Source organism: Pyrgilauda ruficollis, unplaced genomic scaffold (genome assembly GCF_017590135.1).
Source record: "Pyrgilauda ruficollis isolate IOZ18807 unplaced genomic scaffold, ASM1759013v1 scaffold29, whole genome shotgun sequence".
In the NCBI taxonomy this organism is placed as follows: Eukaryota; Metazoa; Chordata; class Aves; order Passeriformes; family Passeridae; genus Pyrgilauda; species Pyrgilauda ruficollis.
In genome coordinates this window covers 4,352,018-4,368,534 of record NW_024524266.1, presented here as the reverse complement: position 1 = coordinate 4,368,534, position 16,517 = coordinate 4,352,018, and the positions used below count along the sequence as shown (strand labels likewise).

Sequence of the window (16,517 nt, the reverse complement as noted above, 5' to 3'; positions counted from 1 at the left end):
GGGAAAGAGAAACAAACAATACACCTATGTCAGCAAAGGAAAAGGGAAACAGAATAAAAGAGGTAGCAGATTAACAGATTAGTCAAACATGATATGAAAATAAAAATAAAAACAATTGTGTTTTTGAATGAGAGTAAAAAGTCAGATTAAATAAATAAATAACTTACACCACCCCCACTACCCCTCCCAAGAAAGCTTAAGCATGTATAGATAAAATATACATAAGGAAAGATCTGGTTGCCCATGGAATACAGTTTTTGTTCTCTGTTAAAAAGAACTTTGTAATGTATTTCCATACCCTATTTTTTCAAACCACCATGTTTCTTATCAAAAAGTTTGGAAAGAAAACCTTTCCTTTGGCTTATCATTACAGTTGACATTAAAATAAGTATGACTAATAGTACCCATTAGTACATAGCACAAAGGAAAGTGGTCTTCAAACCTTACTTAAATAAGGAGAATGAGTATCTTTTCAACAGAGAAAATTGACTGGCAACCAAATGATTGTGATTATAAAATATAGACAAACACAGCACAGGATTGTAACTGGATCACTTATCAAGTAACCAGTAACCACCTGAGGAGAGGGATAAGACAATCTGTAAAATTTCCTAAATACCTCACTTTTTCTGAAGTATTTTTGTAGTCCCCAAAACTATGTCAAAGGATACATAACAGCAGTGGGTAGCACTAAAATTGTTACTTTAATCATAACTATTTGAGGCCTGTGTGAGTAAATGTTCTTGGACCTGATGACCCTTGTGGAACTCTTCCAAGTCAGCTTATTCTGTGATTCTGTGAAATGAAAAGTAGTATTTTTATTAATCTAATCAGAGTGTGGAGAAGCTTTTGAACATAGTAAGTCATCTTCATATCACTTTTAAAATACATGTTTTCTATTTTGAGTTTTCAGAGTTTGCATGTGTTTACTTTCCAAAAAAAAACCAACTATGAAGAGAAAGACAGAATAATCACCCTAAGCCTAGCTAAAGTTTTTATTTCCATGCATGTAGCCTTTCACTTTCTGTAATAATTTAATATGAACTTCCACTTGAATCTGAAGAATACACAGAATCTATAGAAACTTCACAATATAACCTGTTTTCATTGTCTACTTGGTGCTTCCATTTAATTAGGTTAAGAAATATACTGTATTTATGTATAGACATATTATTATTATTGTTATTGTTATTATTATTTACTGTCTTGAACTAAAGTAATCCTACTTTATATTGTTTCTTAGATTATTAGATGTCTGACACTGTAATTATTTTAATAAGGACAGTGATCATTTAGAAGAATATGAGGTATTATTGTATATGATGGTTCTCTCTTCCAGCCTGCTCAAAAAGTTTTCCAGTTGGTTAACAGTTCAGCTAAATTAGTTGTAAATTTTAAAGGAATATTATGTATGATGGTTGGGACAGATCTGAAAGCCCTGGGAGCTGTTTGGATTTTGTTTAAGGGTAGGAAAACGTGGATATGTCTGCTATATGTCCTTCCTAGCAGAGAATGCTAGCTTTCAGATAAATTAAGAGCAGCAACACACACACACATTTGCTATTTCTCTCTTTCCTATTGAGTTCTTGATTTTCTTTCTGGGATTGCATTGTGGATAAAATGCTATTTATCAGAAATAAGATGTAATTGGTACCTAGGTGCCAATCAGGGAAGAACTAAGCAATGGCAAGAGGGGCATAGTACACTGTGGTGTTTGTGAAAGCATATGCCACTGAAAATGACACTGTATATTTGAGGGCTTCTCAGCCATGTAGGAGATCCTGTAATGTAATTTTTAAGCTTAGTTTTCATAGAATCTACCTTATAAATTCTAGGTGTTTAACTTATTATGGTCCTATTGGTCCTATTTTCAGTGTATACTTTCTTGAGAAAAGGTCATGTGAAGTTCATTTTTAAGGGCTTTTTCCTTACATAGCTTATGTTTATCTTTTTAGGACTGAGACATTAGAGAAGACAGGGGGGCTGTCTTTTTAGGTCTGAGTATTTATGTGCTCCTGCACTCTGTGCTGACAGTACACAAACCAGCTGTTTTCCTAAAACTGGAAGACTGTAGGACTTCAGCTGTGTGTATAAAACATCAAACAGTGGATTTTCAGGCTAAGGTACTGTCAAAGCTTACTGTGTGATTGTCTGCATGATGGTGTTATGCCTTCAAATATACCAACTGCAAGCAGAAATATAAACACCAGTGTGGGTGAATGGGGGTCCGTAGTGACACAGAGTCCCCCAGGCAGGTGCAAAGGAGAGCTGCTTTATTGCAAAACCCAGGCCTTTTTGAGCAGTTAGCCCATTATCAGCTACATACTTTTAAATCATAACAAACATAATTCAAATCATAACAAGCATAATTCACCATGCACTACGATGTGAACGCACCATGGTTACGTAACTTGTTTTCTACCCCTAATTCAGCTGAGTCTCTTTCCCACAGTCCTTTTCTAGTTAACCAAAGTAACAGGCCTGAGCCATTTTATAAGGCCTTCCTTTTATAAGGTTTTACTGATATGCAACACAAGAGATATTCAGTTGGGGAACAGAGGAAACTGAAATTAGGGTTCAGTCCTGAAGTGGTGTGTATAGTTCTCTTCCTTATCTCACGTGTTTTACAAGTTTAGCATGGAGATCACTTTTTCGTTTATCTTGAAAAATATTCTTATATACTGCTGTAACATGTTCATAGATGAAAGTTTGGTTGGAGATTAACATTTTTAAAAAATAGAAGAGCTTTATAGTCTTTCCTTCTTTATCTGAAAGCATTTTAAAAGAAATAGATCTGAATCTGTATATACAGAATTGGTACAAGTTAAGAACAGTGTTTTGTTCAGGGAGAGATAAATACAAGAAAATGGATGGTAGAAATTTTGAAATTATATAAAATAAAATGTAGCAAGAATGTATGTGCTGTTCACTGTTTTAAACTCTTGTGCATGACACAGAGATTATGTTTGTATAAAGCTAAAAGGAAAATAAAAATTCCCTTCATTTTCGATCAATTTGAGTCAGCTTTCTGGAGTTTCATCTTGTTAATTTTCACTTCATGATCTATAATGTCATTTGATTATAAAATATAATAGCTTAAAAGGAATAATGTAGAAAATAGTCTTGTAATAGCATGTAAATAATTAGATAGGGATTCTCATTAGATCATTTTAGTGTAACATTATTTGGTTTCCTGAACTCCTGGTGTACATGTATGTATTAGTCAATTAGAAGGAAAATGTGACAGTTAGCCCAAGGGTTTTGTTGTTCAGTATAAGTTTTATTTTTAGTTTGTCAGTTGATCCAATCTATTAGTCACCATGTTATCAGCTGAATCTAAGAAGAACAACACCACATGTGGAGTCTAATGGAGGGATAAAAGTTCATTTTTCAAAAAAATAAAATAATGTATATGCTTTTCCGCAAGTTTCAGAACAAAAGAGCAAATCTCCTTCTTTTAAATATGTCTGTGGTCTCAGAAGAAATAGGTCCTTTCTGTTCATTTAATTTGTTTTCTTTTTTTCCCTCAAAGTTGATAACTTCATTGACATTTGTGATTAATTGGGTTTTAAAGATGCTGACATTTAAAGTTGATCCTCCTTCTTTACTGCTTCTGTAACAAAACTCTGCTTACAATTCTTTTCACCTATTTTTCTGTGCAATAGTCACTGATGCTTAGCTGTTGTAGTTAGTGTATATTAAAGTTCTGTGTTGATCTAAAACTTCTTACTTAAAGAGATAGTGTAAAGATACAGTACTTTCCTCTTTTACTATCTAGAAACAAGAGTATATTTGGAAATAAATCATAGCAATGTGGGATGTTTATTCCTAATTTTTTATAACTACTTGAAGAATTTATGTTGTTCTGCATAAGATATTTATTGCCTGTGGGCATATTTATTGCCTGTGTGCAACATTTGGAGTGTATTCTTATGCTGGAAAAACAGAGATCCTTATTTCTTTTGATATTTCTCAAATTTTTATTCTTGCTCTATGTTACTAAGCTTTCAGTAGGAGAGGTGGAGGGTAGTCGCAAGAAGTTTAGCAGAGGGGTCCCTCTGGGATGGGTGGGCCATGATCCCTTACATGGTGCCACAAGTAAATTAGAAGTTAGGGAGATCAAGGGAATTTTCAGTATCCTTCTTCATAGCCATTGAGTTTTGAATTGTCATTTCACTGAAAAATCTTTGTAGCTGTAGAAGATATCATGACACAGTATTTGCTGGGGGATGTTTCTTATGGATCTTTAAAGCAGTTCCTCAATTCCCCTTCTGCTAATGTTTTCTTAAAAAAAAAAAAGCATTAGAAAGATATTAAGGAAGATATTATCTTCTTAATGAAGAATTATATGCTGAATTAGTAAAATAATTGTGTCAGTAATTTGATGTAGTGGCAAAGTGTCTAGAACTAAACTGGTGGTAATTGATAAAAACAAAAATAGATTTTCCTGATGTACAGCTTTACAAAGAGGAAAGCAAACCTGAAATTAAAATATTTTTCAGCTGCTACTGTTCTGAGCTTGTCAAGTTATGCTAGTTATTCTTCTAAATGCAGTTTAATTTTTTTTTCTGGCAGCTGATTTGCCCCCTGCAATTTTTTTCTATTTTGCTCTATTTACATCTATGCAAATAATAATTTTTTTAAGTGGCATGTTCTCTGAATAATGTAAATATTTTCTCTCTGGAGATATTAGGGGCAACTGCATTTTAGCTCCCTTGTTGTGAGGGAAGCCAAAAAGAAAAATCAAACACACATGCATACACATTTACACACTGAAATCATGACATGCTGAAGGAATACAAGAGAGAACCCTGGAGAAATAACATTTCTGCAATAGTGCTTCTCTCTGGCTGGCTACCTCCAATAGAAACATAGAATAAGTATACCCAGTGAGAGATGAACTGAAGCTGTGATGCAGTGGGAGTGAAGAAAATTAGTTATTTGAAAAGAGTACAACCTTAGAGAAAACTAACCATATCATAGCAAGGGTGTAGGAGGTAGGAAAAGTCTTCTGCTTGTGTAATCCTTGGACTGCTTTGTCTTACAACACTTACGTATGCTAGCCTTGCTAAACATTCCAGTTTATTAAATTCCTTAGAATGAATGCATTTTATTTTAGGGAAGAGACACTTATACTACTGCTTTACATTAAGGAACCAGTGCTTCCATTAATTTAATATAGACTTACTTCACATGATTCAGAATGAAGATATAAACTATCTGGAATAAAAAGCTAGCTCATATTTAACATCGTATTTTAGTGAGAGGACATAGTAGCATCATTTTGGAAAAAGTGCGCTTGCTTAGTATAACCACTTAATGGAGCATAAGAAAGCTTTTAAATAGCTGATGTATTGACCTTAGAGGAAGAGTAGTGCTTGTTCTATCTGTCCATCTCAAAATCTAACATTAGAGAAGTGCATGTATTTAAAGTTCAAAGGCCATCTTCAAATACAAGCATGGAGCTGGAAATATCAGTTATTAATTGTTTCATTCGATTCTGGAGAATAAACGAGAAATCTGCAGAGAGTCATACCTACAAGTCCTGTTTCCAGACAGATAGATTAGTTATTGCACCTATTCACTAATCTACATGCTTTGTTATCAGGAGCACTTACAGTTTGTCAAAGTTGGGCATATGACTGTACTTGGGAAAAATGTATGGCAGATAACACAGTTGTTTATAGAATTGAATGGCTGGATCACAAGGGAAATACAAATCAGAGATGCTGAGGTCACAAAGGAAGAGTAGGAATGGTTTAAGGGAGTGGAGACCACTAATGATGACAGTGAATCAGGAGGAAGGGAATAAGATTATTTTTGTATAACCAGGCATGAAAAAATAGGATAAGAATTAATGTAGTTGGAACATGAAAATAGAATTGTGCTCAAGTTGTTTCAAGGAGCCAAAAGTCCACCGGACTCTACTTGAACCTAAACTAACGGAAACTAATATCCTGTGTCCGGTACAGTTGGGATTAATGCCAAAAAGCACAGCTGAAATTATTTCACAAGTGTGGAGAATTTTCTTTTGGGAATTGATAAAGACCAGACATCCACACTTGTTCTTCATTAGATAATGCTAATTGTTTTGTCTGGGAAAGGTATCCAGCATTTACAATGCTTCAGCAAAGAAGCATTAAAAACCCTTCAGAGAAGACTCAAAACTTGCACTGAATAACAAAGTATGCATCCCTCTTAGACTGGTTGTGTTTTCACTGTTCACTGCATTAACCTTCCCTAGAAAACTGGATCAGATTGAAGTTTCTACCCATTAGGCTTGAGGTGTTCCTTACTCTGCGTTCACAGCATCAATAGATAAAGCTCTGGTATTAACAACAGTGACTGACAGCTGCTCTCCTCTGCCCAGTGTTACTTGCTTTAGTAATTGCAAAAGAGAGAAACTGAGCTCTTTTATGGGCTGGTTTGAGCCAGCTGGATACCTGCTTCAGGAATTAAGACTTTGCAATCCAGTGAGAAGAGTATACATGTTTGATTTTTTTTTTTTTCCAGGAGCATAACTGTATATGAAAGAAAATGTTCTCTCAAACTCTTAGAGTTTTAACTAATAAACTTACATAATGTGGGGACATTGCTTAATGAGTTTCTAGTGGGTCTCATTATGTAGTGATGTTAATCACATTTTTGACAGATTTTGAGAAAATAATTTTTTGATAACTGAAAAAGTGTGTATATAACTTACAGAATGTTCCATGATTTTTGAGTGTAGAAGGAACATTTCAGATACAGCAAGAATTTTCTTTTACACTGACTGTTTGAAATAGGTTTATTATGTTCAGTAAGACAGCATTGTTGAAGTATTGCTAAATGCTTTGTAATTGTGTATAAACATTAATACATATACCAACTTATATGCATATTTATAAAATCCAAAACCATAGATTTGATCTGGGAAAAAAAAAAAAAAGAACAGGAAAAAAGAAAGGCTTTTGCTGAACAATATTTTTTTTGTTCCTCTATAATTTGCAGAGCTCACATTATTTAAAATCATGCTTTTGGAATTTGAAGTACCAGAATATTAATTTTTGATTTAAAAGAGTTTATAGTAAACTAAAATGTGTATATTTGTCTTTCAGGAGTCAGTAAGCTGATCCATCATTTACACAAACACAAGATACCCATTGGTGTTGCCACCAGCTCGAGTGTATCATCATTTGAGATAAAAACAAGCAGACACAAAGACTTATTTAGTCTTTTTCATCATATTGTGTTGGGAGAGGATCCTGAGTTGAAGCGTGGCAAGCCGAATCCTGATCCATTTTTACTTTGTGCAAAGAGATTTGAACCTCCTGCACCGCCAGAGAAGGTAAGAGGGGGAGGGCACAAATTAAATTTAGGAATTTTCTGTTTAAGCTATATTTGGATTAATTTTTTTTAATATAATAAAGACTTAGATTAATATAAACATTATTAAAGTCAGCAACCCCCATTTTCAAAGATGTTTGTGCTGTCAAAGAGAGGGATTTCCATCCACTACATTTAGAGTTTGTGTTGCAGATTGCTCTGATTTGCTACGTGGTAGCATGCAGTAATAGGAAAGTGTAATGATTTTCTGCTGTATATATAAATCTGCAAACTTAACTTCACTGTTCAGAGTTTGGAAACATTCATGACTGATTTACCTCTTAAGTGTCGGAACATTAAATATAGTTCTTTGTGATGAGGACATATATTTTTCTGAAGGTATATCTTTCCACTAGCAGCCTAAATCTCTGAGATCATAGTCCTTGTTTCCGATTTAAAATTATCAGTTTGAGCAATCTTTTTCAAATAAAAGATATGTTAATTTTTCCTGTCTTATATATAACTTTACAAACTATTCTGAAGTAGAAATCTGTAGGGAGAAAATTTCACATAAACTGAGAGTTAGTTAAAACAATGTCTTCATTTTTATTTTAAATTAAATTGCCTTTAAATTGCCAAGTGGAATGTAAGTTCTGAAGTTTTGGAGTTATTTTCATTACTGCAGAAAATGTGTTGCATGCTAATTTTAAGGAAGAAATTTATGTAGATTAGACTGTGATTACTGTTCTCTCAGTAGAATTATTGGTACTACACAAGTACCTATGGAATGATTAGCTAAGATTCCTCACCTTTTATACTTCAAAATCTCACCCAGAGTCTAAATGGTATTTTCATTGCCTGGGAATACAAAGTGAATTAAGTTTGGTGCAGTGTGGTTTACTTTTGAACAGAGTTAGCCAGACTGGGTTTGGGTTTTGGTTTGATTGTTTTTCTGTTGCAATTTCTTTTGATGTTCTGTATGTGTGAATCTACTTCTTTGTAAGCTTGCATGTTCGGAAATGATATGCCAAATGTACACAGCCAAGGAAATTGAATGTCAGCTGTGTTAATGGCAAATTAAACTATAATTTCATGGGAGGAGCAGGACAGCTTTTTCAAAACTCTTAGTTTATGTGGTTCTGTTTCAGAAAACCCACAAGATAGTAATACTTAACAAGAACAAAAAGTTTAAAAACAAACCAAAAGGAAGCAACAAAACCAGTGAACCAGTGACACTGTGTAGATACTTGTATTCTTTAGTTGTGTTAGCTTTGAAAAAAAAAATATGAGGAAACAATAGCATCTGTATTACACTTAATATTTTTAAACTTTAAAGGTATGTTAGACAATCAAAGTCACAGATCGTTAATAGTAGTTGTGTATTTTTAATTTTGTTAACTTTTCTTTGAAGAAGGGCCTAGATATTTGAATCCATATTTTTCCTTTGTTAGAAGTTTACAGCATCAACTTTCCTGAGTGCAGATAATTCAGCTGAACTTTTTTTTTGTTTCATCTACAAAAGTCACAAATGTTAGTGTGGAAAATTTACAATTGCACAGAATTCCCAAGAGGAAGGAAGTGAAAACAGTGCATGTGAAACTATCCAAAACATTTGTGACTAGTTGCAGTGTAATAGTGTCATCTGCAGTGTTTTGTCCCAAGCAAAGAACTAATAGAGCTACAGGTTTGGGTTTCATGCCAGCAGTCATTAACATGCAAGGATGCAGCCAGGTATCAGGAGGTAAAGCTAATATCTACATAAGCAAATAATTGGACTTAAGAAAAACAACTTGTTAGAGCACCATAGGCAGTGCTTGGGCTCATATATCTATGTTATTTATTATTTGAATGTTTTCAATTGGATTGGATTTACTGTGATCCCGGGCTGAGATGAGGTTCTTTGGAGCTTTATGTACTCTTAAACATTGGTGGTTGCTTGATGAGTGCCTGCAGAGAACTTTCACTGGAGCTGCTGGCTGGCTGCTAGCTGTAGTGTCATATCAGCAAGTGGCTCTTGCTGTGCAGGCATACTTGTGCAAGTAGACCAGTATTTAAGTGATATATAAATGGATATGATATCTGCTATGCTGTCATTGAAGGATGTCATAAATATTCGTCTTGAAATTTGTTAGATGTTGATCTTTCGGTTTGCAGTCTTCGCTTAACTAGGAACTTAATAAGCATAATGATAAAATGATAGCACAGGAACTTCAAAAAAGATACAGCTTGCAAATTCAGCCTAGGTTTCCTATCTTGTGCTGCATGAAGCATCATATGAACTTCCAACACTAGTGCCAATGCCTGGTCATATGAGTAGTTAAGTAAATCAGCCAGATAGTCAAAATATGATCTGGAAATTCAATACTAGAAATTTTGTATTTTAATAAAATTTATTTTTAAAATATATTCCAAATTTTGCTCTCAAATGCACAGATGCAACTTGTATGAAAACTATCTGGAGCTTTTCATAGTATTATTTCCTTTTGGATTCTGGTCAGGGAATACTTTAACAAACAGAACATTAATAAATCCAGGCATACTAATGAGATGCACTCTCAAGTGCTGAGAGATCTGGAAGATGTCATTAAAAGAACATTTTCCATAATCTTTGATCTATCATGGCCATTGGGAGAAGTGCTCGAAGGCAGTAGACAGCAAATATCACTCCTGTGTTGAAGCCAGGCAAGAAGGATGACCCATGAAGCTGCAGGCTTCTCAGCCTCATCCCGATCCCTGAAAAGAGATGATTTAACAACTTATCCTGAAAATCATTTCCAGGCACAGTAAGGATAAGCAAACCATCAGGAGAAATCAGTATGGCTACACCAAGGGAAAGTCATGCTTAACAAACCTGGTTAACTTCTTTGATGAAGTGACTGTCCTGGAGGACATGGTGAGAGCAGTGGCTTTGTCTACCTGAACTGCAGTGATGCCTGTGACATTCTCGCCCATATGATGTGGATGAGCAGACAGTGAAATGGTTTGAAAACTGGCTGAGTGACCAGGCTCAGAGGATTGTGATCAGTGGCACAGTTGGGTGCCAGTGATTAGTGGTGTGCTCTGAGGGTGAATACTGGGTACAGCCCTGTTTAACATCTGCTTTAGTGGTGTGCATGAATTAAGAGAATGCTCAATAGGATCTTATTAATGCATATGAATACCTGAAGAAAGACTGTAATGAAGAAGGAGACAGACTTTTTTCAATGATGCCCAGTGATGGAACCAGAAGCAATGGACACAGACATACACAGGACACTGAGCACAAGGAAACACTTTTTTGTACTGTGAGGATGGCCAAGCACTTGCAAAGGTTGTCCAGGAGGTAGTGGAGATACACAAAGTATGTCTGGACACAGTCCTGTGCAATGGAGGAGGCTGGACCAGATGAGCTCTGGAGGTCCCTTGCAATCTCACTCATCCTGTGATTCAGTGATTAACTTCACAGATTTGATCTGGGAAAAAAAAAAAAAAAAAGGAAAAAAGATAGGCTTTTGCTGAACAATATTTTTCTGTTCCTCTATAACTAACAGAGCTCACATTATTTAAAATCATGCTTTTGGAATTTGATATACCAGAATATTAATTTTTTATTTAAAAGAGTTTATAGTAACCAGGCCATTTTTTGGTGTATTTTCATAATTTATACATATATATATTTATATATCAATGGTAATTTTCAGTGCTATCTTGAAGAACTTTTGTTTCATAATAACAAAAATGGCATGCAAATAAATTTATTTTAAATATGGCTCTGAATAAGAGGGTTTCTGACATTTGCATGCCAACATTTATTCATATTTCCAATATATTTCTGTCATCAAAACCACACAGATTAATTAACTTCCTGCTTAAGGGCATTGAAGGCTAAGGCATTGCTTTCCAGTATTTTGGTTTATTTGCTTATAGCTTTTCTGTAAAATGAAGGACCTTAGTAGTAGTTTAAAAGCAAATAAATCCATTTATATTCACTTTTTAAACAGAGGGATAGATTGTAGTGATACAAATGGTCATAACTCTCTTATGAAGAATCAATCTGTTCTATTTAAAAAGTTCCAAGTGATGTAAATCATTGCCTTAATTTAAAACACTATTTCTTTGCCATTTCTTCCATTTCTAATTAATTAATTGATCCCATAGTTACAAATAATCTCTGTACCAAATCTAGAGAGAGCTCATTAAAATTTTTTCAGACTGATTAAATAGCATTAGGATTTATGAATCTCAGTGGGCATTTTGTCATAGAATGGAGAAGTTCAAAGAGAAATTTCCTGTGACTTTTTTGCTCTAGAAGACATAATGAAAGAACAGTAGATTCAGAACATAATGACATTCCAATATTTTGTAATTTTATTCTATATTGTACAACTAAAACAGGATAAAGAAGGCTAATTTAGCACTTAATGTGACCATTGGTATTGTGGGCCGTTATAAAAAAGGATGCTAAAACTGGTTTTCTCTATTATCCACTTAATTTTTAAACTTTTTCTACCTTTTTTTCCCCACTCAACTTCTCCATTTTTACTGTATGCATGTAGTGTATATATTTTACTCACTATGGTTTTCAGATAAACAGTATTTAATTAGTGATGTTGCTGTTATTCCTTGTGTATACCTGGAGGTTGAATGTATTAGGAGTACTTTATTTAAAGTACAGAAATTACAGACATGAACAACCATTCATAAGTGGTGCACTGAGCTGTAAATTGGAATCCCTGCTGTTCAAATCAATGTTTTAGTCACCATAAATCTGTCCCTTTTCAATTTTATTGGCTTATACTCTTTCCTGAGTTTACGATTCACAATTTTTTTATTTTAGAAATAAAGGCATTAAGTGTAAAACCACTGACATTTTTCAGCTTAGTTCAAATATACGTCAATGTCTTTTTCTTCAAGCTTGGCTCTAGTTTTTCTTTGCATAGGCTTAGATTACCAATTTTTTCTCATCTGAAACAACCGTCTAAATAGCTGTTCATGGTATGAACCATTCTGATTTATCCAAGCCCTTCTGCCTTGTTTCCTTGGACTCACAGTTCTCGCCAGCTGTTTTAGCATATTGTTAGATACTTGTTTTTTCCAGTGGATATAACCTGTGATGGTAATGGTCAGGGTATAAAGTTTAAAGTGCTAGGCTGCATTCAGGAGGAGAGGTGACTAACAGTTTGTAGATGATCACTGTTGTTCTCAGACAGTGTGGTTTGACAGAGGCAGATACAGCACAGACCAGTGGCTGCTTATTATGAAGAGAGATCAGTGTTGCTCCACAACTCTTTCTGGCTGAAGCTGCATTTTGAGGTAGAAAGCAGAATTTAGTCTTTCTTTTCAGAAGCTACTGGACTTTCTTTTCTCTACTGATGTATTACAGTTCATTAAGGCATTTGATGGGTTAGGGTCAATAAAGAACTTCTTGCGTTGTCTGATTTGCTGATGTACAATTGCACAGAATTCCCAAGAGGAAGGAAGTGAAAACAGTGCATGTGAAACTATCCAAAACATTTGTGACTAGTTGCAGTGTAATAGTGTCATCTGCAGTGTTTTGTCCCAAGCAAAGAACTAATAGAGCTACAGGTTTGGGTTTCATGCCAGCAGTCATTAACATGCAAGGATGCAGCCAGGTATCAGGAGGTAAAGCTAATATCTACATAAGCAAATAATTGGACTTAAGAAAAACAACTTGTTAGAGCACCATAGGCAGTGCTTGGGCTCATATATCTATGTTATTTATTATTTGAATGTTTTCAATTGGATTGGATTTACTGTGATCCCGGGCTGAGATGAGGTTCTTTGGAGCTTTATGTACTCTTAAACATTGGTGGTTGCTTGATGAGTGCCTGCAGAGAACTTTCACTGGAGCTGCTGGCTAGAGCAACCTAGTACATACCAAAACTACCCAGTGAAACCAGCTATCGGAGAGAAAATGAGAACTTTCAAGTTTGCTTCAAAACTTTGTTGCTGCTGTTAGCAAAAAATACAATGTAGGCATAGAGAAAACCAAACCCAGAATTTAGCTGTAGTGTCATATCAGCAAGTGGCTCTTGCTGTGCAGGCATACTTGTGCAAGTAGACCAGTATTTAAGTGATATATAAATGGATATGATATCTGCTATGCTGTCATTGAAAGATGTCATAAATATTCATCTTGAAATTTGTTAGATGTTGATCTTTTGGTTTGCAGTCTTCGCTTAACTAGGAACTTAATAAGCATAATGATAAAATGATAGCACAGGAACTTCAAAAAAGATACAGCTTGCAAATTCAGCCTAGGTTTCCTATCTTGTGCTGCATGAAGCATCATATGAACTTCCAACACTAGTGCCAATGCCTGGTCATATGAGTAGTTAAGTAAATCAACCAGATAGTCAAAATATGATCTGGAAATTCAATACTAGAAATTTTGTATTTTAATAAAATTTATTTTTAAAATATATTCCAAATTTTGCTCTCAAATGCACAGATGCAACTTGTATGAAAACTATCTGGAGCTTTTCATAGTATTATTTCCTTTTGGATTCTGGTCAGGGAATACTTTAACAAACAGAACATTAATAAATCCAGGCATACTAATGAGATGCACTCTCAAGTGCTGAGAGATCTGGAAGATGTCATTAAAAGAACATTTTCCATAATCTTTGATCTATCATGGCCATTGGGAGAAGTGCTCGAAGGCTGTAGACAGCAAATATCACTCCTGTGTTGAAGCCAGGCAAGAAGGATGACCCATGAAGCTGCAGGCTTCTCAGCCTCATCCCAATCCCTGAAAAGAGATGATTTAACAACTTATCCTGAAAATCATTTCCAGGCACAGTAAGGATAAGCAAACCATCAGGAGAAATCAGTATGGCTACACCAAGGGAAAGTCATGCTTAACAAACCTGGTTAACTTCTTTGATGAAGTGACTGTCCTGGAGGACATGGTGAGAGCAGTGGCTTTGTCTACCTGAACTGCAGTGATGCCTGTGACATTCTCGCCCATATGATGTGGATGAGCAGACAGTGAAATGGTTTGAAAACTGGCTGAGTGACCAGGCTCAGAGGATTGTGATCAGTGGCACAGTTGGCTGCCAGTGATTAGTGGTGTGCTCTGAGGGTGAATACTGGGTACAGCCCTGTTTAACATCTGCTTTAGTGGTGAATGAATTAAGAGAATGCTCAATAGGATCTTATTAATGCATATGAATACCTGAAGAAAGACTGTAATGAAGAAGGAGACAGACTTTTTTCAATGATGCCCAGTGATGGAACCAGAAGCAATGGACACAGACATACACAGGACACTGAGCACAAGGAAACAGTTTTTTGTACTGTGAGGATGGCCAAGCACTTGCAAAGGTTGTCCAGGAGGTAGTGGAGATACACAAAGTATGTCTGGACACAGTCCTGTGCAATGGAGGAGGCTGGACCAGATGAGCTCTGGAGGTCCCTTGCAATCTCACTCATCCTGTGATTCAGTGATTAACTTCACAGATTTGATCTGGGAAAAAAAAAAAAAAAAAGGAAAAAAGATAGGCTTTTGCTGAACAATATTTTTCTGTTCCTCTATAACTTACAGAGCTCACATTATTTAAAATCATGCTTTTGGAATTTGATATACCAGAATATTAATTTTTTATTTAAAAGAGTTTATAGTAACCAGGCCATTTTTTTGGTGTATTTTCATAATTTATACATATATATATTTATATATCAATGGTAATTTTCAGTGCTATCTTGAAGAACTTTTGTTTCATAATAACAAAAATGGCATGCAAATAAATTTATTTTAAATATGGCTCTGAATAAGAGGGTTTCTGACATTTGCATGCCAACATTTATTCATATTTCCAATATATTTCTGTCATCAAAACCACACAGATTAATTAACTTCCTGCTTAAGGGCATTGAAGGCTAAGGCATTGCTTTCCAGTATTTTGGTTGATTTGCTTATAGCTTTTCTGTAAAATGAAGGACCTTAGTAGTAGTTTAAAAGCAAATAAATCCATTTATATTCACTTTTTAAACAGAGGGATAGATTGTAGTGATACAAATGGTCATAACTCTCTTATGAAGAATCAATCTGTTCTATTTAAAAAGTTCCAAGTGATGTAAATCATTGCCTTAATTTAAAACACTATTTCTTTGCCATTTATTCCATTTCTAATTAATTAATTGATCCCATAGTTACAAATAATCTCTGTACCAAATCTAGAGAGAGCTCATTAAAATTTTTTCAGACTGATTAAATGGCATTAGGATTTATGAATCTCAGTGGGCATTTTGTCATAGAATGGAGAAGTTCAAAGAGAAATTTCCTGTGACTTTTTTGCTCTAGAAGATATAATGAAAGAACAGTAGATTCAGAACATAATGACATTCCAATATCTTGTAATTTTATTGTATATTGTGCAACTAAAACAGGATAAAGAAGGCTAATTTAGCACTTAATGTGACCATTGGTATTGTGGGCCGTTATAAAAAAGGATGCTAAAACTGGTTTTCGCTATTATCCACTTCATTTTTAAACTTTTTCTACTTTTTTTTTCCCCACTCAACTTCTCCATTTTTACTGTATGCATGTAGTGTATATATTTTACTCACTATGGTTTTCAGATAAACAGTATTTAATTAGTGATGTTGCTGTTATTCCTTGTGTATACCTGGAGGTTGAATGTATTAGGAGTACTTTATTTAAAGTACAGAAATTACAGACATGAACAACCATTCATAAGTGGTGCACTGAGCTGTAAATTGGAATCCCTGCTGTTCAAATCAATGTTTTAGTCACCATAAATCTGTCCCTTTTCAATTTTATTGGCTTATACTCTTTCCTGAGTTTACGATTCACAATTTTTTTATTTTAGAAATAAAGGCATTAAGTGTAAAACCACTGACATTTTTCAGCTTAGTTCAAATATACGTCAATGTCTTTTTCTTCAAGCTTGGCTCTAGTTTTTCTTTGCATAGGCTTAGATTACCAATTTTTTCTCATCTGAAACAACCGTCTAAATAGCTGTTCATGGTATGAACCATTCTGATTTATCCAAGCCCTTCTGCCTTGTTTCCTTGGACTCACAGTTCTCGCCAGCTGTTTTAGCATATTGTTAGATACTTGTTTTTTCCAGTGGATATAACCTGTGATGGTAATGGTCAGGGTATAAAGTTTAAAGTGCTAGGCTGCATTCAGGAGGAGAGGTGACTAACAGTTTGTAGATGATCACTGTTGTTCTCAGACAGTGTGG

General features: G+C 34.8%; 1 protein-coding gene across 3 annotated transcripts in view; it reads left to right on the top strand.

The window, feature by feature from the left end:
• The window catches only part of LOC121356188 (pseudouridine 5'-phosphatase), a 72,872-nt gene that overhangs the window by 33,672 nt on the left and 22,683 nt on the right, over positions 1–16,517 (top strand). For all 3 annotated transcript variants that reach the window (XM_041472349.1, XM_041472352.1, XM_041472351.1), the window contains exon 3: positions 7,098–7,327. In XM_041472349.1, coding sequence (XP_041328283.1) covers positions 7,098–7,327 — 230 coding nt within the window. The remainder of the gene's footprint in view (positions 1–7,097; positions 7,328–16,517) is intronic.